At 44.3% G+C, this 25,530-nt stretch overlaps 1 protein-coding gene across 11 annotated transcripts; it reads left to right on the top strand.

The window, feature by feature from the left end:
* The first annotated feature begins 13 nt into the window (after positions 1-13).
* Positions 14-23,366, top strand: LOC110070544 (uncharacterized). 11 transcript variants are annotated; one of them, XM_078387770.1, is made up of 5 exons: positions 19-291; positions 656-727; positions 1,728-1,858; positions 7,489-7,560; positions 16,408-23,366. In XM_078387770.1, exon 5 carries the CDS (start codon positions 16,413-16,415, stop codon positions 18,075-18,077), a length of 1,665 nt encoding a protein of 554 aa, XP_078243896.1. In that variant the 5' UTR covers positions 19-291; positions 656-727; positions 1,728-1,858; positions 7,489-7,560; positions 16,408-16,412; the 3' UTR covers positions 18,078-23,366. The 11 variants fall into 11 exon arrangements, with proteins under 11 accessions (XP_078243897.1, XP_072843659.2, XP_078243896.1 ...); XM_072987553.2 differs by having other exon boundaries at positions 7,442-7,560; XM_072987556.2 differs by having other exon boundaries at positions 1,722-1,858; positions 7,442-7,560.
* The last annotated feature ends 2,164 nt before the right edge of the window (positions 23,367-25,530 follow it).

The following is a 25,530-nucleotide window of genomic DNA, read 5'->3' as shown; positions in this document are numbered from 1 at the left end:
TCCCTCTCTGTTCCCTCTTCCTTCCGGCTGCAGAGGAGCCAATCCGGGCTTAGCCCTCCCAGCGTTTGTCCTGGTTGGTCAAAGCAGCTTGTCACGTGTTGTTTCCTCCTGTACCACTTGCTGGTACCGACTTCCGCCCTTCCTTTCAAACGGTTTTGGAGGCAAGTCGGGTGGATCGTCCTCTTGTCCTGGGATCTCCGCTTCTCATCGCCTTCTGATCCATTTCCAGACCTTGAAATTTCTTTTTCGCGTTTAGACTTGGCTTCCCCCCTCCCAAAGGGGAGGCACTGGGTTAGTTTTCCCTCTGTTGAGTTTTCTGGAGATTTATTTGCACTTTTCTGCCCCTCCCTCTCGTACGATTCTGCTGCACAGGGTGGTGTAGTGGTTAGAGTGATGGAAGGAAGGAGACTCTAGTCATTGCTTATAGGTGAGGGGAGATGATGGCAGGGTGTCCCCAGATGTGGGATTTCCTGTATTATTTCCACACCAGGTAATGGCTAGTTATGGTCCAGCTTTCTCCATCTTTTGCTTTCTTTTTAAGATGTTATCCCCTTTCAGTGCACAGAATTTATTGCTTTTTAAAATAATTTTACTTGTATATCCACCAGGAGTGACTGTTGCCTAATTTTGGCTTTCTCTGCATCCTGTACACTAGGATCAATTCTGGATCGGTCTTCTGCCACCTTCTTCTGAATCGTCAGGAATCTGCTCCTCAAAATACGCCGGTGTATGTATTTCTTCCTCAGTCTTTCGGCATGAGGGCAACGTAGTTAGAAACAAAATGAGTTTTAAGCGTAGAACTGTTGGGAGATTAGCAAAAATAGTGACCGATGGTGGGTGACCTGTAGCTCGTCTATTTACTGTGAGTCTTTTGTGTTCAACCCATCTTCATCAAGTGCTTTAATCCTAGTTATTTAACTCTAATAGGTTTATTGTAGTGTCTAAAGTGTGGAAATACAACTATTTTGATTACATGTCCCAATATCCTCTATTAAAGGCAGAATTTTTCTCTCTCTGATTAGATGCTTAGGAACATTGCTGGGAAGGAGTTTGAATTAACCAAGACTGATGTGGTGTATCAAGGATAATAATCTTCATTGTGGCAACCCCTAACCACTCTCCCTCCTTTACCTGAGCTTACGGAGGCACTCTAAAAATTGACAGACTGCCGGCACTTTTGCTCTTTCCCAAAACTTGAAGTATTTCCTTTCCTAGATGATTGCTCCAGTGGCCAAGCTGGCCACCAGATGTCAGGACTACTTGTAATGAATTCAGCCCAGCTCCTTTCACACCTAAAAATATCTCTAATTTCACTTCTAAGCTACTCTGGAAAGAGTTAAAGAGAGAAGGATCCAAGGAGAAAAACGATTGGATGTACCTAGTAATGGGCAGCACAGTAAGCTACGAGGAGGTGCTGTGGCCTAGTGTGCTCAGAAGTTGTTAGATTTGTGAGCACACTAAGCTACTCTAGAAGTAATGCTATGCTCTCCCAGTTGCTCCCACTTATCACTGTCAAACTCATTTATTCAAGACCGGGGGAGAGGTTCCCTTGTGATACACAAACATACAGACAGCCCCATCCCAAATACGTTGCTTATACATGTTGCCACATTTCCAAAGACCAGTTGCAATGGGACCGTTGGTCCTACATCTCTTCCCCAGTGTTGATCTGAAGCTACCTGTTTGTGTGCATGTGTAAGTGTCCTTTGTATTGTGTGGAGTTACAGTTGTCGAATAGTTGAGTTGAAAGGGACCCTGAGGGTCATTGAGTCCAAATCATCTGCCAACGTCTGGAATCCAGAAGTAAAGCACTGCTGATGGATGGTCCTCCAGCTTCAGTCTGAACATCTCTGGTGAGGTATTCTGATCCACCTCGTATATTCCTCTTGGGGTTTGGCTTCCACACCATTGATCATGCTGGTTCCCCTCCCAGGGATATGTCCAAATGTCTCCATCTGTTTTGAAATCTCTGACATCCCAAAGTGGACACTGGACATCAGGCAGTATCTGACTGAAGCAGAAATTGTATGATACTTCTATGGATGTAGGCTACGATTGAAGTTCCTGTTCCATCCCATAACTGACTCCTTGTTTATCTTATATGGACTGCTAAGCCCCCCCTCTCGCCAACCCTTTTCACACATATTGCTATGAAGCCAGTTGTCATCCACCTTATAATTATACATCTGTTTTTTTTCTGCCTAAATGCTGAACTCTGCATTTTCCTATGCTAAAACCTTTTTTGTATGTTGTCCTGCAAATATTGCACCTTTTATGGCAGTTTTGAATCCTAAGTTCACTCTTCTTCATGCTTTGCTATCCTTTGCAGTTTGACATCATCTGTGAATTTGATGTTGGTATTTCTCAAAGAGTGGGGGGCTCATCGGGTGGGATAAAAAATAAATTGAGGGAAAAAAAGAAGTAGGAAGTTGGGAATCCTTAAGGACTTAAAATGGTAAGGACTTTTAATGGTTCAGTTTAGCGTGTTATAACATAAACTAAGCAAGTTATGCCATAGTGTTTCTTCCATATTGATCCTGAGGTGTGGCCATTTGAGAGGTTAGATTGTTAGTTCCTGCAGAATAGTGGATATCCAAAGGGGGGATATGGCTGCTGCCACCCGTTTCATTGCATTTGTCCTTAGCCCTGGCCACACTCTGCAAACCTACACACCTCCCTTCTGCTACTCCTGTGTCAGTGGTGGTGGGCACAAATGACTGGCCACCCTGCTGGCCACAGACGTGGCACTGCTCAAAACCAGAAATCCTGCCCCACGGGGTCTGCATGCCAGTCCCAGGCTTCTCCTCTGCCTCCAGCCCATCCACCAGGTCATGGTGGTGTCACCACATACTCCTACATGATTTTTCTACTCATTGTCTCTTGAATGATCAGCTGTAACAATCTGATTTTCTAATTTTTCCATATTTTCTGAATTCTTGCACCTTATTCCTTCATTTTAAGACTGCTTAATAGGACACTGTTTAAATTTTTAAAAGCTTTATTTTTATTTTAACCACACAAACACACACACATTATTTTCCCCTTTTACAACACTTTTTTGTACCAAGCAGAGGGGCCGCTGATCTTGTCCATTTCTCATAAGAGCTTTTGCTGCCGTCCTAGATGCACTTCCCTGCATGCCAGTCCCAGGCTTCTCCTCTGCCTCCAGCCCACCCACCAGGCCATGGTGCCATCACCACATGCACCTACATGCCTTTTCCATTCACTGTCATCTTGAATGACCGGCTGTAGCAATCTGATAGTCTACCTTTTCCGCATTTTCTGAATTTTTAGACCTTAATCATTCATTTTAAGACTGTTTAATAGGAGACTGCTTACATTTTAAAAAGTTTTATTTTTTAATTTATCTACACAAACATACACACTTTATTTTCCCCTTACACAACATTTTTTTGTATCAAGCAGAGGGGCAGCTTCTGCTGCCTTCCTAGATGCACTTACCTGGGAGTAAACCCTCTGGAGTTAGAAAGGTCTCACATCTGAGTAGACCCCAACAGGATGGCACTGCTGGCTTTTCCCACGCACAGACCTCCAGGGTTTAAGCTCTCCTGGTTGACTTGCCTCAACAGTGCCTCCTGGAGCATTTTGATCCTTTTGCCATGACCAGCTTGTTCAGCAAAATTAGATTTGTAGTTGTGTGGATAATCAAAGCTTAGAAAACACACGGGTGATTATTTGCTTTGGCCTCCTTGGAGTAGGGTTGCCAGAGGTCCGGCAAAAAGAGGACATGTCCGCCTTTTCAGGATAATGTCCTCCATCCAACAGGCAAAGCTAAAAAACTTTAAAATGTCCAGCTTTTGTATCCCCTCCTCCACCCCCCTGCAGCCAAACCTCAAAGTGAACCTCTCCCTCCTTCCTTGGTTCCAGCACTTGTAAATCCTCCCTTCTTTCAGAGATAAGGCTACTTGATTGGTTACAGCTGTAGAAGCCCCCTCCCCAGTCTATCCACCTAGTGAATGGCTGCTTCCAATGGAAGCAGAACAAAGGAAAACTCCAGTTAAGACAAGAAGGAAAGTGTGAGAGAGGGAAACGGACATGAGAGGTGAGGAGTGAGTGCTCTTCCTTGCTTGCTTTTCTCCATGGAAGGGGAGGCTGGTCTGGGGTTCTGGGGGAGGTGGCAGTTCAGAGCCAGGGAAATAGGGGCCAATCCGGTCCCTCCTTCCTCCTAAAGCCAGGGAAGAGGAGGCACTTTTATCCCCCCCTTCTGCCCCAACCCCCACACCCCTGACTCTGGGGCATGTGCAGAGTGCGTTTTCAAGTCCAGGAGCAAGAAGCATGTGCAGAGTTATCCCCCATGCTTCTGGGAGCTGGAAATTCACACACACAAGGGGATTTCTCTCAGCTTGAGAAATTTCAAAGGGTGGAGAAAATGGCTTTGTGTGCATGTGTGTGTATGTATGTGCACGCGCAAAGCCAGATATAGATATAGACACACACACACACACACATATATATGTGTGTGTGTGTGTGTGTGGCTTTGTCATATGTATTGTGGTAAGCATTGTGTGTGTGCAAATCTCTCCAAATCCATTTTCTCCACCCTTTGTATTTCTCAAGCAGAGAAAAATCCACGCTGTGAACGTGAATGTCTGAGTTTATTAAAGGATGCTTCTACAGCCCCCTCCCCAGACCCTTGCTATTCTTGTTTGCTTTGAAGTGTGGAGGGCTTTTCTTTTCTCACTGAACTTGGTGTCACTGGATTTTGTCGTGGATGCACCTGCTTGCTCCACTTTGAAGCTAGGCTGTGGTGCATTGGCCGACCACGAATATCCTGTCTACCCAATTTCCTATTGAAATGTAACCGCAGAACAGCTTGCAGACAAGTTAGAGTACCCAAAAGGGGGTGGGGGTGACTGCATACTTAGAAAACATATGCCCCTTTGCTGCCCTACCCTATAGAATGCATACTTAACAAATCCCTGGACCTACTTTTCAGCCAATGAGGATTCTTCTGTACATTTATTTCCTTGTGGTTAGAAGGCATAAAAAAAGCTCTTTGTACTTTTGGGTCAGTGTCCCTCGTGCCTGGGGGACCCGAGTGGCCACTCGAAATAAATAGTGCTTGTTCTCTTTTGAGTCTGTGTGTGGTCAGATATCATGCTTGCTGGTATAAGAGTGTTTTAACACTCCCAGATTTCTTATATCTGGCTCACAACGCCTTCTGTTTTTATTTTCTTCTGGTTTTTACAAAGTGTTTAAAATCGTTGCTGATTGTTTTGTTTTTGATGTTATTGTTTAATTCTGTTTTTCTAAAATGACCAGAGTGGCCTTGGCAGCCAGATGGGCTGTATAAAAAAAAAAATCAATAAAAAAGGGGCATGGGTCTCCATTAAAGGAAGGAAAAGATTGTCTCCATTGGTCCTGGGAGCCCAGTAAATGTAAATGTAGATTTGGTTTTTTTTAACACTTTTTAAAACAAGAAGACACAGTGGCCAGTGGATTCTGAATTTTGTAGCCCCAAAAAATGTAACTTTCCCAGTCTTGACCTTTTAATGACCGAGTAGGTTGAATGGGCGATTTCCCTGCACTAATTCTCCATACAGGAGATCCTTTGTAATCCGGCCTTCAGCCATTCTTACAACATGCCCGAGTCAACGTAGATGTTGCTGTTTCAGTAATGTATACATGCTAAAAATTCCAGCTCGATGTAGGACTACTCTGTTTGGGATTTTGTCCTGCCAGGTGATACCAAAAATGCATGGGAGGCAACACATATGGAAGGTGTTCAGCTTCCTCTCCTACTGTGCATGAAGGGTCCAGGACTCACTGCAGTACAGGAGTGTGCTCAGGACACAGGCTCTATAGACCTGGATGTTGATGTATGCTGTCAGCTTCTTATTGAGCCATACTCTTTTTGTGAGTCTTGAGAACATAGCAGTTGCTTTGCCAATGCATTTATCCAGCTCAACATTCTAGAGAGTGTCAGAGATGGTTGAGCCAAGGTACCCAAAATCATGAACAACCTCCAATTCTTGTGTGGAGATGGTGATAGAGGGAGATGGTAATAAGAGCCCTAGAGCAGTGGTGTCGAACTGTGGCCCTCCAGATGTTCTTGGCCTTCAACTCCCAGAAATCCTGACCAGCAGAGGTGGTGGTGAAGGCTTCTGGGAGTTGAAGTCCAAGAACATCTGGAGGGCCACAGTTCGACACCACTGCCCTAGAGGGAGACACAGCTGCAATATAAGGATATCTGCAAGTGGGATCTGAAGGCCTTGGAAATGGATCTCCAAAGATGGGAAACCCTGACATCTGAGCGCTCAGCCTGGAGGCAGGAGGTGCATCACGGCCTCTCCCAATGTGAAGAGACCCTTGGGCAGCAGGCTGAGGCAAAGAGGCAGTCACGAAATAAGCAAAATCAGGGAGCTGGACAGGGGGCAGATTGTATTTGTCCTCAGTGTGGAAGGGATTGTCACCCTCGAATTGGCCTCCTCAGCCACACTAGATGCTGTTCCAAGTCCTCCATGCAGAGCACGTTACCATAGACTCTCAAGACTGAAGGATGCCTATGCCTGTCTGCTTAGGTTCAATGGTGATCGAAGAGTTATTCTCCCCAACACAGAGCCCACCCCCCCTAATGCGTCCTCCTCTGTCTTCCTTTTTGGCTTTCTACGTCCTCCTTTTCTACCCCTGTATTTGGCAACCCTACTTGGGAGGGAAGCACAGGTAAGGGGGCTTGGCTCTGCAAGGGTTACAATCAGTGGATGGTGTTATTCCTAGAAGAGCAGGAAATGGGGAAACGGAGAGGCGATCTCTTTTACCGATATGCTCTTTCGCTCTCCGCTCCCTCTTCCTTCCGGCTGCAGAGGAGCCAATCCGGGCTTAGTCCTCCCAGTCCTTGTTCTGGTTGGTCAATGCAGCCTGTCACGTGTTGTTTCTTCCTGTACCACTTGCTGGTACCGACTTCCGCCCTTCCTTTCAAACGGTTTTGGAGGCAAAGTGGGTGGATCGTCCTCTTGTCCTGGGATCGCAGCTTCTCATCGCCTTCTAATCGATTTCCAGACCTTGGAAGTTTCTTTTTCGCGTTTAGACTTGGCTTCCCCCCTCCCAAAGGGGAGGCACTGGGTTAGTTTTCCCTCTCTTAAATTTTCTGGAGATCTATTTGCACTTTTGTGCCCCTCCCTCCCGTACGATTCTGCTGCACAGGGTGGTGTTGTGGTTAGAGTGATGGAACGGGACTCTGGTCACTGCTTATAGGCCAGGGGAGATGATGGCAGGGTGTCCCCAGAGGTGGGATTTCTTCCTTTATTATTTCCACACCCGGAATTTAAAAGCGGACTTGCTCTGCAATTTGCCCTCAGTTCCAGAATGGGTAGTTATGGTCCAGCTTTCTCCATCGTCTGCTTGCTTTTAAAGATGTTATCCCCTTTCAGTGCAAGGGATTTATTTCTTTTTAATAAGATTTTACTTTTATTTCCACCAGGACTGACGTTTGCCTAATGTTGGCTTTCTCTGCATCCTGTACCCTAGGATCAATTCTGGATCGGTCTTCTGCCACCTTCTTCTGAATCGTCAGGAATCTGCTCCTCAAAATAGGCCGCTGTATGTATTTCTTCCTCAGTCTTTTGGCACGAGTGTGACGTAGTTAGAAACAAAATGAGTTTTAAGTGTAGAACTGCTGGGAGATGAGCAAAAATACTGACCGACTGTGGGTGACCTGTAACTCAGTTTGCTTACTATGAGTCTTTTCTGATTGAACCAACTTTATCTGATACTTTCATCCTAGCAATTTAACTGTAATGTGTTTATTGTAGTGTCTACAGTGTGGATATATGACTACTTGGACTACATGTCCCAGAGTCCACTAGCTGGCCAGGCTGCCTGGAGGAATTTGGGTCATTTATTGCAAAAAAGTACAATATGCCACTTTTCTATTATTCCAGAAGTCAATATCTTTTCTTCCAGTCTCAGAAGAGCAGATAACTAGACCTGGTTCCCTGTTTATCGGTTGTGATAGAAATAACCTTTCCAACTTTATGGTGTTTGTGATTCAGCTCAGGTTGTCTCTGTTTCAACTTCCTTGCCCATGGCATCAAATAGGGGGGAAACCATTCATATTGAAAGATATTCAAGGGAGAATTTCTTTCTTTCCTAAAACACTTAGGAGTATTTCTTGGTAGGGGTTTGAATTAACCGAGACTGTTGTGGCGAATCAGAGATTATCAGCTTCATTGTGGCAACCGGTGTCCACTCTCCCCCCCCCCCTTTATCTGAGCTTTCTGAGGCATTCTAAAAATCGACAAACTGCCGGCACTTTTGCTCTTTCCCAAATCTTGAAGTATTTCCTTGCCTAGAGGACCACTCGAGTGGCCAAGCTGGACACCAGATGTCAGGACTACTTGTAATGAACTCAGCCCAGCTCCTTTCACACCTCCAAAAATCTATAATTTCACTTCTGAGCTGCTCCGAAAAGAGAAAAGGATCCAAGGAGAAAAACGCTTTGATGTACCTAGTCATGGGAAACACAGTGACCGACAGGAAGGTGCTGTTGCTACTGTGCTCAAAAGTTGTTACGCTTGTGTGCACTCTAGACTACTGTGTCAGTTATTGGTCTTATAAATGAGATCAAAAACCACGAAACAGGAAAATCCAGGCTTCCTTCACTCCCGATTGAAGTTAACTGCTTGAGTCAAATACAGTTCCGGGACATGAACTCTTGGAGAACCTGCATTTAAGTCTATTTCGATTTTACTAAAAAGAAACCACTTAATACCGTATCTTTACTGTTCAATGACTCAATTTTGGTAACGTAAGGCCAAATTCATTATCTATAGGGAAACTGTTCTGTTCAAAGGACTAGAAAGGCCAATTATTAAACAACATGAGTTTATTTAAGTGAACAAAGAAAACATTTCTCTACAGTTTCATTTCTAAGCAACAGCATAACGTTTCAGCACCTTCTATAAAAATTAACTGTTGAACAAAACAAAATCTAAACTATAAACTAAGGAAAACAAACGATATTCTTACGCAGTCCATATTGTTAAATCAGGTTCCTTCGCCATGTTTCAAGATACCCAAAACTCTCTTCTTCCTTCTCTCTCTCAGAGTTCCTGTTTTTCCAACCTCTTGTAAATTTCCCCAACCTGCCCCTTCCTGACATATTCGAATAATCACGAAGGAAAGAATTAGCATAGGGCACGCCCTACTTTCCCACCAACACCAAAGAATTGTTTATACTTCAGGTTAGAGATATTTTGACTCTGCTATGTTTTTCTCTCCAGCTGCAGCGATAAGTTTAGTGACATGAAGCTGAAAATAACTACTAGTAATTTTCCAGAACTTAGCCTGTGTCAGACTCAAAATGGATTTCTCTATGGTTAAAACATGACTACATAACCCATCTCTAATTAGAAAAATACACTTCATCACACACCCCCGCTAAATTTCTTCTAAATTCAGAACAGTTATTCTGAGCTAATTTAAAGTAAATTGATAAAACAACTAAAAGTAAGTGATTATATATGGATTATAACAAACAATAACAGTAATATAATCTTTTGGCACACCATTCAGATATACAAAAAGGAAACAAGCATGTTAGTTTATTAACCACAGTAACTACTCCAACCATCTTCCATCTTCTTTAGCGGTCAGGAACATCTGGATATTCGCAGTACATCCTGGAAAGTCCATGTGCCACCACATTTAGCTTCCCAGGTATATGTTGAACTTCAAAATCAAAATCCTGTAATGCTAAACTCCATCTTAACAATTTTTGGTTCTGAGACTTCATCTTTTGTAACCAGACTAAGGCTCTATGATCAGTTTGGAGTGTAAATTTACGCCCCCATAAATAAGGTCTTAAAAGATTAAGAGACCAATATATAGAAAGAGCCTCTTTTTCAAGGATTGCATAATGCCTCTCTCTTTCCAAGAGCTTTCTAGAGAAGTATGAGATAGGATATAGGTTCCCATCCTCCCCTTGCTGTAACAAAATAGCTCCTAATCCAAATTCTGAAGCATCGGTTTGCAAAATGAAAGGCTTATCAAAATCAGGTGATTTCAGTATAGGGGCATGAATAATCTTCGCTTTTAAGGCTTCAAAAGCCCCTTGGCACTCGGGGGTCCAATTAACTTCTTAGTTAGCTCTGTCAGAGGTGTAGCCAATTCACTGAAATCAGGGATGAATTTCCTGTAATAGCCAACTACACCTAAAAATGAACGCACTTGCTTCTTAGTTTTTGGAATAGGCCAATCGTTGATAGCTTGAACTTTGGCTTGCAGAGTATGAATCTCATCTTGACCAACCAAATGACCCAAATACATGACCTTCCCTTTCATCCATTGACATTTGCTAGCTTTGACAGTAAGTCCAGCTTGATGAATTCTAGACAACACAGTTTCAACATGAGACATATGAGAGTCAAAATCAGAACTGAAAATAGCAACATCATCAAGATAAGCACTAGCAAAAGGTAGACCTTGTAAAACTTTATCTATCATTCTCTGAAATGATGCTCCTGCGTTTTTCAATCCAAATGGTAGCCTTTTGAATCTAAAAGTGCCTACATGAGTGATAAAAGCGGTCTTATCTCGTGAATTTTCGGCTAAATCCAGCTGCCAGTAAGCATTCTTTAAGTCAATTATGCTGATAAAATTTGCCTTGGCCAATTTTTCAATTAAATGATCCAGTCTAGGCAATGGATAAGGATCTGAAACAGTAACACTGTTTAACTTCCTGTAATCAACACAGAACCTTATCTCATCAAGGATCTTACCAGTAGAATCTTTTTTCGAAACCAGAACCACTGGAGATGAGTATGGGGATGATGACTCCTCAATTACATCCAGAGATAACATCTTTTGTATCTCTTGTTCAATCCGTAGAGCATGATCGCCAACTGCTCTGTATGGACTAGACCGAATTGGTTGATTGTCAGTAGTGATAATTTCATGACTGACCAAATTTGTGTAACCTGGCTTATCTGAAAAAACATCTTGATACTTTTCTAGGATTTGGTACAGCTTTTCCTTCTGGAGTGAAGTACCTGTCAAAACAAGATTGTCAGACCAAGTACCAGCATCTTCTAATTCAGCTAGCATATCTACAGGCTCATATTCAGACTGGTAACAAGCAACATTATATTGCAAAACCATTGCAGTTCTGTCTTTATATAATTTCAACCTATTGACATGGTAACTTACAGGCTTTTTATCAGAATTCAACATTTTTACTAAATAATTGTTATTCCCCAGTTTCTGTACCACTTCCCCTGGACCTTCCCAGCCAACTTCTAACTTAGAAGGTCTGAGGGGGTTTAAAACAAGAACCAAATCTCCCACAGCAAATTCCCTGTGCCTGGAATGTCTGTCATGGTAGAGCTTCTGGGTTGATTGAGCATTTAGCAAATTGTCCTTAGCCAATTCTTGCACAGCTAACAGTTTTTCTTGCAGATTTCTGACAAAATCAGCAACTGGAACTGTGCTGCTTTTCACCACACCTTCCCAATCAGATTTCAGGAAATCCAAAGGTCCTTGTAGATTCCTCCCAAATACCACTTCACTTGGAGAGAAACCACCAAGAGAAGTATGAGCAGAACTTTGATAAGCAAATAAAGCAAATGGTAACAGATCGTCCCAAATGTTACCATACACCTGTACCATGGTCTTGATCATCCTCAGTAAGGTTTGTTGACCTCTCTCAATTAACCCATGACTTTCAGGATGATGGGCGGAGCTAAATTTTATTTCTATTCCACTAAGTTCACAAATTTTGTCCATTAAGGAGCTACGAAACGCCCCCGCCTGATCGCAAATTATCTGAGATGGTACTCCAATACATGAGCACAGTCTATGATGATGCGTGCGATGGTGGAAGCTCTTAGATTGCTCAACGCATAGGCCTCAATCCAACGACTAGCTTGGCAGATGAAAGAGATGATGTATTTCTTCTTAGACTTAGTTGGAACAAAAGGTCCCATGACATCCATTTGCAAACACTGGAAAACTTGATCAGGTATTTCCATCAAGTACATTTCAGACTTTGTTTTATCTGCCTGATAACCAGTCCTTTGGCAACAGTCACAAGAACTGACATAGTCCTTCACATTTTTGTTAATACCAGGCCAATAAAAATGCTGAGAAATTCTTTTTAAAGTTTTTTGCACACCTTGGTGACCACTAGATGGATTGTCATGAGCTAACTCAAGAATCCTCAGTCTGTATTCCTGTGGTACTACAAGCTGTTGTGTGGGTTGCATGTTCAAGTGTGATTTGGGATGATATTCTCTATACAAAAGTCCATTCTGGCCCCACACAAAGTTAACTTGCTGTGGTATTGGGTTTTGAGCATAGTCATCCGCTTGTGCTCTCAAGGAAGCTAGTGAGGGATCAGTCATTTGTTTCACTTTAAACTCAGCTGACCCCATAGGCACTGATTCCTCTATTTCTGCTTCTGTATTAGCTGCATTACCTTGTTCTGCCACTAGATGTTGCTGCTGTTCTAAGTTTGTAGTAGGGACAGCTTCATCAGAACCACCCCCAGTCTCTGTTTTTTGGCTTTGGGAATGGGTGACCACTTTAACAGTAAGACCTTCTTGGCTCTGCTTGAAATTCAAATAGGTGAGGTCATTTCCCAGCAAGAAGTCAGGTTTCCCCTCATGATTGAGGGAAATTTTAGTACCACGCCAATTTTTGAACGATAATTCCACGAACGCGAGAGGAATATGTTGTTCTCCCGCCTCTCCTGAACCATAGGTCCTAATAGGTAACCTTAAATTGTCCAAAATCAGCTCTGGGTGCAAAAATTTTCGGGATATGGAAGAAAGTTCAGCACCAGAATCACTATAAGCATTTAAAACCACCTGTCCTTCATCAGTAGGCAAAATCACCTCCTCAGAATAAGTCTTCATAGCCCATTCTTTCTGAGACTCAGGGATCACACAACCTGGGTCCATTAGGGTATACTTTTTCCCCTGTGGAGATTGTCTCATAGTTCCTAATTCTTCTCCTCCACGAACATCTAATATTTGAGGCACATAATAGTTTACCGCTGCCTGTCTATCACTGGTTAGTGAAGTGGTAGTACTCACGCTGGGTTGATTCTGTCTAGGCACTGTACCCATAACAGATTGGCTTTGGGTTGGTACTTGTTGGCTCTCTGGGGTGTTAGGGCTTACCAGAGATACTTTGGGTGTGCCTCCCTTATATTTGCGTGGCGCAGGTACCGGTGTCCTAACATCTGACTTCCTAGCTTGACTAGGGGGTCCTTGAGATAGTCCACAGTCCTTTTGTAGATGAGGGCCACCGCATTTAAAACAAGCAAAAGTGGGTGTGCTTTGATTTGGAGCTAAACTCCTGCGCTGATCAGTTGAAGTCTGCCTATACTCTTGATAGTAAGGCTTTTTAAAATCAGGCTGGCTTTGTCTCTTAGGTGCCTCTGCTCTAGGCGCCTCTGCTCTGGCTCTAGGCGCTGGTTCAGGCTTCCTAAACAATAACATTTCGTCAGTCCTCAGCACAAGGGATTGGAGGTCTTTAAATTCTCTCTCAAGCAAAGAACTCCTCAACTCTAAAGGGACCAAATTCATAAATTGCTCCATGAACAATGCCTTTCTCATATCTGCTACAGATCTGATTTTCAAAGAGTCCAGCCATTGGTCTCCTAAAAATTCCAGCCTGTCAGCTAAAGCTGCATAACTCTCATTAGGCAGTTTCTTGATTTTTCTAAAATTCTGCCTCAGTAGCTCTTTTGTATAACCAAATCATTGTTTAATAACCCAAACTAATTCAAACCAATCATAATCTTCCTCAGCCACTTTGGTTATTATTGTGGCCAACTGTCCAGCAACTTGGGTACGCAGTAACTTAACGTACCAGTCCCTAGGTATCTCCAAATCTTGGCAAGATTGCTTGAAATTCTTAAGGAAGCTCAACACACAATCGCCCTCCTGGTATCTAGGTAGACTTCCCCTATCCACACTGGCTATAGAGTCTTTAATTGCCTGTTTAGCCCTTCTCTGTTCTTGCAGCTCTTGCACCTTCTGCTCTCTGCACTTAGTCTTTACTTTCTCAGCCTGATTCAAAGTGTTAACAAACTCCTTTTGGGTCCTCACTAGATCTGCAACCAGCTGGGTTAACTCCTCAGACGCAGGCATCGGTGTGGTTGGATTATGCCCCCCCACACCAGACGGATTCTCACCAACGGCTTCCTCTGTAGGTTGGGGTTGGGGATGTTGCTCCTGCGCTCGCCCTCTGGAATTTCTCCGGCTTGGAATAGGTAGTGGGTCAAACTCCTGGGGGTACCCAGCCATTTGTAAATCCAATTGGTCTTCTTCTTCAACCGAATCTTCAACAATCGATTGCTCCTCGTCAACCTCCGATTCCTCCATCAGCAAACGCAATTCGCTGGATGTTTTCCTCCGGCCAGTTTTCCTCTCAGTAACATGCTGAGCCATGCTGACTGCTTGCAGCCGCTGAGCTGTAAACCTCCCACTGTTTCGGCAATCAATTACCGCCAGCCATAAAACTGCCCTGAAAACGCTGATAAGGTACCGTGAACTAGCTGTGCTTAGCAATGAAAAAGCTCACTTTAGAAATTTACACTTAGTCCTTTAACAGAATTCGCCCCCACAACTGACCCTTCTCAGCCAGGGCTTCAGTTGAAAAGAAAATAGAGCAGAGAAAAAAAAAATTAAACAATTAACAGGACAACCCACGCTGTGTTGCTGCCCTGTTTCAAACTGAAAACAGTCCGTGCCTGACCCTCAGCTTCAATTTACCACAGCATCTGGATAATCCAAAGCAAACTGTGTGTAAAAAGAAAGCACGGGTGTAACACTACTGAAATCAGGTTGCAAATCAGGCCCGTGGATCGTCCCACCGCAGCCACCATGTCAGTTATTGGTCTCATAAATGAGATCAAAAACCACGAAACAGGAAAATCCAGGCTTCCTTCACTCCCGATTGAAGTTAACTGCTTGAGTCAAACACAGTTCCGGGACATGAACTCTTGGAGAACCTGCATTTAAGTCTGTTTCGATTTTACTAAAAAGAAACCACTTAATACCGTATCTTTACTGTTCACTGACTCAATTTTGGTAACGTAAGGCCAAATTCATTATCTATAGGGAAACTGTTCTGTTCAAAGGACTAGAAAGGCCAATTATTAAACAACATGAGTTTATTTAAGTGAACAAAGAAAACATTTCTCTACAGTTTCATTTCTAAGCAACAGCATAACGTTTCAGCACCTTCTATAAAAATTAACTGTTGAACAAAACAAAATCTAAACTATAAACTAAGGAAAACAAACAATATTCTTACGCAGTCCATATTGTTAAATCAGGTTCCTTTGCCATGTTTCAAGATACCCAAAACTCTCTTCTTCCTTCTCTCTCTCAGAGTTCCTGTTTTTCCAACCTCTTGTAAATTTCTCCAACCTGCCCCTTCCTGACATATTCGACCAATCACGAAGGAAAGAATTAGCATAGGCTATGCCCTACTTTCCCACCAACACCAAAGAATTGTTTATACTTCAGGTTAGAGATATTTTGACTCTGCTATGTTTTTCTCTCCAGCTGCAGCGATAAGGTTAGCGACATGAAGCTGAAAATAACTACTAGTAATTTTCCAGAACTTAGCCTGTGTCAGACTCAAAATGGATTTCTCTATGGTTAAAACATGACTACATAACCCATCTCTAATTAGAAAAATACACTTCATCACATACTGTAGAAGTAATGCGACTCTCTCCAGGTTGCTCCCACTCTTCACTGTCAGACTCATTTAACACCCGAGGGTGGTTGGTTCTCAGGTGAAACAGAAACAAATAATTCCAAATCAGTTGCTGATACCTGAGCTAAAGTTTCTGCCACATTTGCTGTGAAGCCAGCAGTCGCCCACCTTATAATGATGCATTTGTGGTTTTTTTCTGCTAAATGCTGAACTCTGCATTTTTCTATGTAAACACTTACTTTCGTATATCTTGCACCTTTTATGGCTGTTCTGAAAACTGAGTTCTCTCTTCATGCTTTGCTATCGTTTGCAGTTTGACATCATCCGTGACTTAGATGTTGGTGTTCCTCAAAGAGTGGGGGGCTAAATGGGTTGGGTAAAAATAAAATTAGAAAAAAAATAGCAAGTCGAGAATCCTTAAGGATTTAAAAATGATGATTCAAATTAGCATGTTGTAACATAAACTTTCTTCTCGGCAGCACCATACGCCAAAGAGTTTCCTCGATATTTATCCTGAGGTGTGGCCATTTGCTAAGTTAAATTGTTAGTCCCTGTAGAATATTGGATGTTCAAGGGGTGGAGGTTACATCTTTTACTGTCATTCTTATTGTAGAAAGCCGTTTGGGTTACAAGCCATCACAGATGTGCTTTCTTTCTTAGTCTGAATATCTGTTATCTGCTGCTTACTTCAGGTTTCTTTACTTTTTTTAACAGGAAACATGTCAGAAAGCAGAAACAAAAGAGGAGGCCATCAAACGGCAGAGGAAAAGGGTGAATGTTCAGATGCCATAGAGATTGTTGAGAATCAAGATGGAAACAAGAAACTTGGAGGAAAGCAAGTCGAGGAGAAGATGGAGAAACCCTTTGCTTGTCGAGAGGAAGCCCAAGTCCCTCAGAAAACATCCAGAGGCAAAGGAAGCCATGAGTGCCCCGAGTGTGGGAAAACCTTTGCCCGTAAATCGGCCCTAGATGGCCATGAGAAAATTCACAAGGGGGAGAAACCGTTTACATGGCTGGAGTGTGGAAAAAGCTTCAGTCAGTCTGAAAACCAGTGTCTGGAGTGTGGAAAAACCTTCAGCAAGAGCACAAGCCTCACTTCCCACCAAAGAGTTCACACTGGGGAGAAACCATATAAATGTTTTGAGTGTGGTAAGACTTTCAGCCAGACCTCCAACCTGATTTCCCATCAGAAAATTCACACAGGCGAGAAGCCCTTTGAATGCCTGGAATGTGGGAAAACGTTTAGATTGAGAGAAATTCTTACTGCCCATGAGAGAATCCACACGGGGGAGAAGCCATTCAAATGTGTGGAGTGTGGAAAGGCCTTCCGCCAGAGTGGAGACCTTGTTTCTCATCGCACAGTCCACACCACAGAGAAACCATTTGATTGCGAGGAATGTGGGAAAAACTTTAGATTGAAAAGATACCTTATTAGCCATCAAAGCGTGCATACAGGAGAGAAGCCATTTGAATGTCTGGAGTGTGGAAAGGCTTTCCGCCTGAAGGACAACCTTAGTAGGCATCATAAGATCCACGCAGGTGAGAAGCCCTATGAATGCCAAGAGTGTGGGAAGACCTTCAGCTGTAAAGGTAATCTTGTTTTCCATGAAAGAATTCACACCGGAGAGAAACTCTACGAATGTCTGGAGTGTGGAAAGAGATTCAAAAGACAACATCACCTTACCAGCCATGAAAAAACTCACACAGCAGAAAAACCATATAAATGTATGGAGTGTGGGAAGACATTCAGTCGCAATTATATCTTGACCAACCACCAAAGGATCCACACAGGAGAAAAGCCGTATAAATGTCTGGAGTGTGGGAAGAGCTTCATTTGGAGTGGAGATCTTATTAAACATAAACGCACCCACACGGGGGAGAAGCCCTTTACATGTCTGGAGTGCGGAAAGAGCTTTTCCCAAAAGTCATCACTTAATGTGCATCAAACCGTTCACAAAGAAGAGAAACCGTTTAAATGTCCGGAGTGTGGGAAGGCCTTCAAACAGAAGAATCAAGTCAAGATACACCATGCAACTCATATGGCGGAGAAATGTTATAAATGCTCTGAATGCGGAGAACATTTAAAGTCAGCCCAGACCCTTAGACAACACCAAAGAGTCCATACAGGGGAGAAACGCTTTAAGTGTCAGGAGTGTGGAAAGAGCTTCAGTCAGAGTTGTGATCTTACTGTCCATTCCCGAATCCACACAGGGGAGAAAACTTATAAATGCCTGGAGTGTGGAAAGAGCTTCCGTCGTAGGGATCACCTTCGTTCCCATGAAATGGTTCACAAAGGAGAGAAACCCTTCAAATGCATGGAGTGTGGGAAAAGCTTCCGTTCGGGTGACAGGTTGAGTAAACATCACAGAATCCACACCAAGTAGCCACTCTTTCAGTGTCACACACTCATGCTGGAAATAATCAGTTGAAATGTTCCCTGTACAGTGAAAAGGGTTTCTGTAAAAATTTAACCCATCAAATCTCGGTGGTGAGGCCTTAAAAATATTTGTTCCTGTTTCTCAGTAAATTTTTTGGTGAATAACAAAGTTACTTTCACCTCCAACTACAACCAAAGAAATCTGTGACTTTATCAGAAATATTTATATCCTTCCCAGGAACAGTGCAAGGCAGTCTTTGTTCTTTCTTTCCTTCCTGGACTACTTTGTGTGTTTGTCATGTTTCCCATAATTCCAAAATGAGGGGAAGGAAAAAAAATCCATCAGTTTTCAGTCGCATGTGATTCCTACTTCGAGTTGAAAAGAAACACAGATGCACTTTCTACTTCACATAATTACATGTGAAGAACAATAGGAGAAGAATAGAATTATGAGGAAACCTGAACGTTTCCAGCCAACAGGGAAGCATAACGGGTAATAAGAGGCCTGTTGGGGTACAGTGAGCATAAGAAACAACAGCAATTAAGTTCCATCAAATCAGTTCCTCCTTATGGTAACCTCCCCAGGGCTTACTCGATATAAAAGACTCACAACTGATTTCTCACGCCCTCCTTCACATATGTGCCATATGGAAAGACTGAAAGCAATACTGTAGATTTGGTGAGAATTTCTGTATGATAAGGGGATTGAGAGCCAGAGGTATAGTGCCAAGAGTGTTGGACTTCGACTCAAGAGACCTGGGTTCAAATTCCTGCGTGATCCTGGAGGCTCTGTAGGGGTGAGGGTGGCCTCCAGAAACCATTCCTTGAACATTTCATGTAAATCAAAACCCTTCTCATGGTTACAGTTGGTTGAATGAAACAGAACAACCGGAACAGAATGGTGACTTAAAAGCCGTTGAAGGTCTTTCAGAAACATGTCTTGGGAATATGTATTTCTCATTTCCCGTTGGTCAAGGAAGCTTTGCAGTATTTTAGCCAAACTTTTATTTTTAAATTTCTCGTTTATCTAGATGTTTTTACTTGGTGCGTTTTGTGTACTGAAAACTCTGTTTCCCGCGCCATGGACAGAAGGAAAAACATAGTCCTCTATTTTTGCCTTCAGTAATTTTTCATTTTCTGGGAGGTCTTCTATTTCAGTAGAAGTTTTTGTCAGTTTGACTTTTAAACTGATACTTCTTTTTGCTGCAGTAAATATTTTACTTCAGGGACCCTGATCATTATATTGTCTAGGAACTTTTTATCTCCTTCATGTACATGCCTTTCTACTGTTTCTCCATGGTTTCCTTTTTCCATCTGAACAATCTTGGGCCAAATTTGCTGAATTTCAGGAACCTGTCCTTTCAAATTGTTAGCTATTAAGATTGCTACTAAGCTATTAAGATCACGAAGCTGAGGTTTCCATACTTTGGCCATCTAATGAGAAGACGCCCCCCTGGAAAAGACCCTGGTGCAGGGAAAGTGTGAAGGCAAGAGGAGAAGGGGACGACAGAGGACGAGAGGGTTGGACAGTGTCATTGAAGCTACCAACATGAATTTGACCCAACTCTGGGAGGCAGTGGAAGACAGGAGGGCCTGGCGTGCTCTGGTCCATGGGGTGACGAAGTGTCGGACACGACTTAACGACTAACAGCAAAAGATTACTAAATGGTTGGAAACAATTCGTGTTTATAACTGGAGGGCCAGTGGGAAAAAAGGAGGAAATGTAGTGTTTTATAAACATATAATTCTGGCTGATTTTCCTTGTTCTGTGTCATAAATAGCTTCATCTATTTGAGGGCAGAGTTCCTCCTGCCCTCAAGAAGACACTCATTAGGCCCATAAGGAAGAAACCTAATTTGACGGCGGACAAAATTGGCAATTATAGGCCCGTCATCAGTGTTTCTTTCATCAGCAAAGTGGTCAAGAGGGTGGTGGCTGATCAGCTTCAGGCTCATTTGGATGAAACAGACGCCCTGGATCTGTTTCATTCTGGCTTCAGGCCGCACCACGGTACAGAAACAGCATTGGTTGCCCTGTACGATGACCTGTGGAGGGAGGCTGATGGGCTAAAATGCCTCTGTTGGTCCTCCTCGACATCTCAGCAGGCTTCGATGCCGTCGACCACAGTACGTATCCTCCTGGGGAGGCTCTCTGAGTTGGGAATTGGTGGCCTGGCATTTGCCTGGCTCCGTTCCTTCCTGGAGGACCATCCCCAGAGAGTACAGCTTAGGGGGAGTGTCTTGGCCCCGTGGAGACTCCATTGTGGGGTTCCACAGGGGTCGATTATCTCCCCAATGCTATATGAGGCTGCTGGGTAGGGTCATCAGGGGATGTGGAGCAGCGTGTCATCAATATGCTGATGACACCCAGCTCTACATCTTTTCACCAACTGCAGGAGATAACATTCTGTCCCTTCGGTGCTGCCTGGAGGCTGTACTGCAATGGATACAGGAAAATGGGCTGAGGCTGGACCCGGACAAGACAGAGGTCCTGAGGGTGGGCGCCCCCACTGTAGGTGGTTTGGGAAACACATGTTTGGGGGGGTGACCCTTGCCGCTAAGAGTGGGGTCTGCAGCTTGGGGATCCATCTGGACCCGGTGCTCACCATGGAAACTCAGGTGGCATCGGTGGTCTGTACCGCCTTTTTTCATCTTCAGCAGATAGTCCAGCTGCGACCCTATCTCGATGTCGGGGCATTCACTACCTTGGTACATGCACTCGTAACCTCAAGATTAGACCACTGTAATGCGCTCTACGTGGGGTTACCTTTGAGGCTGATGCGGAAATTCCAAGTGGTGCAGAATGGGGTGGCCAGACACCTTAGCGGGGTGAGAAAATACCATCATATTTCTCCTATTTTGGCCACATTGCACTGGCAGCCCATTTGGTTCTGCATTGACTGCAAAGTTTTGATGCTTACGAGGTTTAGGGCCTTGATGTTTGACGGAACGCCTACTCCCACCAAGATCTACCCGTATCATTCGATCGAGTCAGGAGGTAAGGCTGAGGAGCCTGACGCTGAGGGAGGCCCGGAAGGGAAAAAACAAGAAACCTGGCCTCAGTGGTCGCTCCTCACCTCTGGAACAACCTTCCTCCAGAGACTCGTGCGGCCCTTTCGCTGGGTATTTTAAAAAACCAATTAAAAACTTGGATGTTTATGCAGGCCCTCCCTCCAGTTAATACTTAACTTTTCCTTCTTCATTTTCCTTCTGTTATTTTCTTTCCATCTTGTAGAATTTGTTTATTTTTTCTTTTTGTTATATTGATATGTTGTTTTTATGTGTTGGAAGCCGCCTAGAGTGGTCGCAAGACCAGATAGGCAGGCTATAAATTAAATAAATAAATAAATCTAATGCTATCGTCCACTTCTCGTTCAATAGCTGCATTTGATCATAATTGCATAGAATTAATTCTCTGGTCTGCGGCTGTTTAAATAAAAAATCCCCAAGCAGGCAAAGCCCTTTCTCTTCAGGCAAACTTCCCCTGAGTGACTGGCTGCCTAAGTGGGTGGTTTAAAATTTAAATGAATCGTTGTGCCTTACTGCTGTGAATGTGTTTTGGCGTTGCCGATGCTTTTTGGTGTACAGAATTATCTGCTTGATTCTTTTTCTATTTGTATGCTCACCACTTAAATACTCTATTTTAATGATGTAAGCCACTTTGGGTCCTTTTTAAGGAGAAAGGTGAGGCACAAAGATTTTTAAATAAATAAATAAATGAACAAAAACATTTCAACTTTTTATTGTGTCTGTGAATAGCCTTAAATTGATTCTAAGTATAAATCGGGAAGAATAGAGAACCCCATTTTTGCAAGGCCATCTATTTATAGTGTTGCAGGTAGGGTGGTTCTGTTTTGGTTCTTTTCCAGCACTTGGAATTACTGGAAATGAACCAAAAGTGAGCCTTTCCTTGTCAATTTCACAGAGTGGTGGAGTGATTTGAGAAGAGAGCCATTTCAGGATGTTGGCAAATTAAACACTTGTCTTTGTGGAGAGACCTAGGAAGTGAATAGTGTGTGTGTTTTAGGTATGAGTTAGATGTGCAGCATTGCCTTTTTTTAAAAAAACACACACACACAAGAGAGAGAGAGAAATGAAAAGCTATGAGCTCAGATTCCAAGAACTGGTAGCTTGTGGTGGGCTCAATGGACCGAAGGGGATATGGCTGCTGCCACCCATTTCATTGCATTTGTGCTTAGCCCTGGCCACACTCTGCAAACCTCAGCACCTCCCTTCTGCTACTCCTATGTAGATGGTGGTGGGCACAAATGACTGGCCGCCCTGGTGGGCACTGGCATGGCACTGTTCAAAGCCAGAGGTCCTGTCCGACGGGGTCTGCATGTCAGTCCCAGGCTTCTCCTCTGCCTCCAGCCCACCCACCAGGTCATGGTGTCACCACATGCAGGACAAAGGAAAACTCCAGTTAAGGCAAGAAGGAAAGTGTGAGAGAGGGAAACGGACATGAGAGGTGAGGAGTGAGTGCTCTTCCTTGCTTGCTTTCCTCCATGGAAGGGGAGGCTGGTCTGGGGTTCAGGGGGGGTTCAGAGCCAGGGAAATAGGGGCCAATCCGGTCCCTCCTTTCTCCTAAAGCCGGGGAAGAGGAGGCACTTTTATCCCCCCTTCTGCCCCAACCCCCCACACCCCTGACTCTGGAGCATGTGCAGAGTGCATTTTCAGGTCCAGGAGCAAGAAGCATATGCAGAGTTATCCTGTTATGGATAAAAAGAGAGGCCCAATAATGAACAAATTTTACTGATAATGAATGAGAGTTTAGGGCTAACAAAGAGCAAAGCAAGCCTGCTTATGTTTGCAGCTTCAGTTGCAAGAATTATTTTAAGATACTGCTTGACTAACACAAAAAGAGGATGTGAACTTGGGCACAGATGCCTGGGTCAGCAGAAATGTTCCAGACAAAGTCAAAAACAGGAAGTTAAGTAAACAATGTTACTAACCGTTGACCCAGTGTAACCAATGTACTAAAAATGTGTGTTTTGGAAATAGCTTTTGCTGAATGTGGAAATTGATACTAACGGTCATAAGAAAGAATAATAAAAAGGAGGTGGGATGATCAAGAGGGAGGGCTTTGATTTTGGGTGGGAAAGGGGTGGAATTAAGGGATATTAATTAGATAGATTGTGAACTCATTGGCCAACTGGTCTTTGGGGCAGGGAGATTATTTTGAGTATAAAAATCAATGCTGATACCTCATTTATTCGGAAGCTCTTGGGGGATTTCCAACTTGAGCTTCCCCGCTGCTGCAGTGCTAAAATAAAAGCTGCTTCTTGCATTCACCTTCAGACCTGTGTCTAAGAGTTTTTATTTACTCTTAGAAATTTTATACATAACATGCTTCTGGGAGCTGGAAATGCTTCTGGGAGCTGCCAGCCTTTTGCCAAGGGAGCTGGCTAAGTCTCCCTCTGCTCTGCAGGACTGGGCCCTGTTGTTTCTGGCTGCCTGATCCCCTTCCCAACATCAGCCACCTGGCTCAAGGGGAAAGAAGGGTTTTAAGTCAGAGCTGCTTCTAGGCCCCTACCAGACCAGCATTGCTGCCCTCAGGGGAGCTGAACAACATCTACCTTCTACAGCTCACTGTGTGAGAGACGGTGGGACTGTGGCTGGGCTCCTGCCGGCTGCCAGATTCCCTGAAGGAACCGGCTGGGGAACAAGCTGGGAAACAGGGGGGTCTGAGGGGTTTCTGGGGCAACCAATAGAGACAATATATGGCAGGGGAAGATATGGCGGTGGGAGTAGAGCATGCCCGCGTAGGAGAAAGGGGTTAGATACCTTACACCTATCCCCCTTTCTAGCTCTACTCCCAGCCAAATGGTACCCGGTGAGCATATCAGCCACCCCCCCCCGGGCCACATGGGACTGTTGGTAAATGCCAGCTCGGCAAAAAATAAGACTGCCCTCATCCATGACTTAATTTTGGATGAGGGGGCCGACCTGGCATGCATTACTGAGACCTGGGTGAGAGAAAATGGAGGAGTTCCTCCATCTCAGTTATGTCCCCCTGGGTACTTGGTCCAACACCAGGGTCGCCCGGAGGGGTGGGGAGGAGGTGTGGCAATCGTCTACAAAGATTCCTTCCACTTTTGCAGACTCCCCGTCCCCTTGGGAAATGGTCTAGAGGGCCTGTATTGTGCGTTGGGTTTGTGAGACAGACTGGGGATTCTGCTGGTGTACCGCCCACCCTGCTGCTTACCAACCGTCTCCCTGCCTGAGTTGACAGAGGTGATCTTGGATCTGGTGGTAAGGACCCCTAGACTTTTGGTACTGGGAGACCTCAACATCCATGCCGAGGCCACTTTATCAAGGGCAGCTCAGGACTTCATGGCCGCCATGACAACCACGGGGCTGTCTCAACTTGTCATCAGCCCGACTCATGAGGAAGGCCATACACGTGACCTAGTATTCTCAACGGGATGGTGGGATGGTGGTCCGGATGTGGTGGATCTATCTTTGACTCCGTTGTCATGGTCGGATCATTTTCTGGTAAAATTTAGACTCTCTGCCACTACTACCCTCTGCAGGGGTGGGGGATCAATTAAAATTATCCACCCCTGGAAACTTATGGATCCTGAAGGATTCCTGAATGCTCTAGGGCCTAGGTTCCCAACCTTTGTTACTCGGATGTTTTTGAACTGCAACTCCCAGAAACCCCAGCCAGCACAGTTGGTGGTGAAGGCTTCTGGGAGTTGCAGTCCACAACTCCTGAATAAGCCAAGGTTGAGAACCAGTGCTCTAGGGGAGTTTCCAGCTGATATGGTTGGCGCTCTCGTCGAAGCCCAGGTCGCCTTGTGGTACAAGGAGATGGCCCGGGCAGTTGACACGATCGCACCTAGGTGTCCTCTCCCTGCCCGCAGAGCCTATATGGCTCCATGGTACACAGAGGAGCTTCTGGCTATGAAACGGTTGGGGAGACGGCTTGAGCGCAGATGGAGGAAATATTGCTGCGACTATGACCAAACGCAGCTTAGAGCCTACTCTGTGGCAATACGGCTGGCGAAACACCAGTATTTCTCCAGTCGTATTGCTTCCTTGGAGTGTCGTCCAGCTGAGCTATTTCGAGTGGTCCGGGACCTTCTTCAACCTAATGGTTCAGTGGAGGTCCTGGACTCCTCAGTGGCTCGCTGTAACAAATTTGTTACACACTTTGAGGGGGAAATTGCTCAGATTCGCAAAGAGTTGGACTCCACTGTTGATGCAGAGCCTACGGTTGTGTCCAGTGCTCCGGACTTATGTCATAATTTATTAGATGAGTTCCAGTTGTTACAATCCAAGGATGTGGACAGGGTGCTTGGATCGGTTCGTGCCACCACTACACAACTCAACCCTTGCCCATCATGGCTAATAAAGAAATCTGCCAGGGGAGTTCACACCTGGATCCTGGAGGTCATCAACCCCTCGTTAAGAGAGGGAGTGATCCCTGCCCCATTAAAGGAGGCCGTGATTTGCCCA

Source organism: Pogona vitticeps, chromosome 2 (assembly GCF_051106095.1).
Source record: "Pogona vitticeps strain Pit_001003342236 chromosome 2, PviZW2.1, whole genome shotgun sequence".
Taxonomy (NCBI): Eukaryota; Metazoa; Chordata; class Lepidosauria; order Squamata; family Agamidae; genus Pogona; species Pogona vitticeps.
The sequence above is the reverse complement of the archived record's forward strand: the minus strand, read 5'-3'. Positions and strand labels throughout refer to the sequence as shown.

Coding starts and splice junctions, on each gene's coding strand:
- LOC110070544 (XM_078387771.1), top strand. CDS start 16,413: ATGTCAGAAAGCAGAAACAAAAGAGGAGGCCATCAAACGGCAGAGGAA.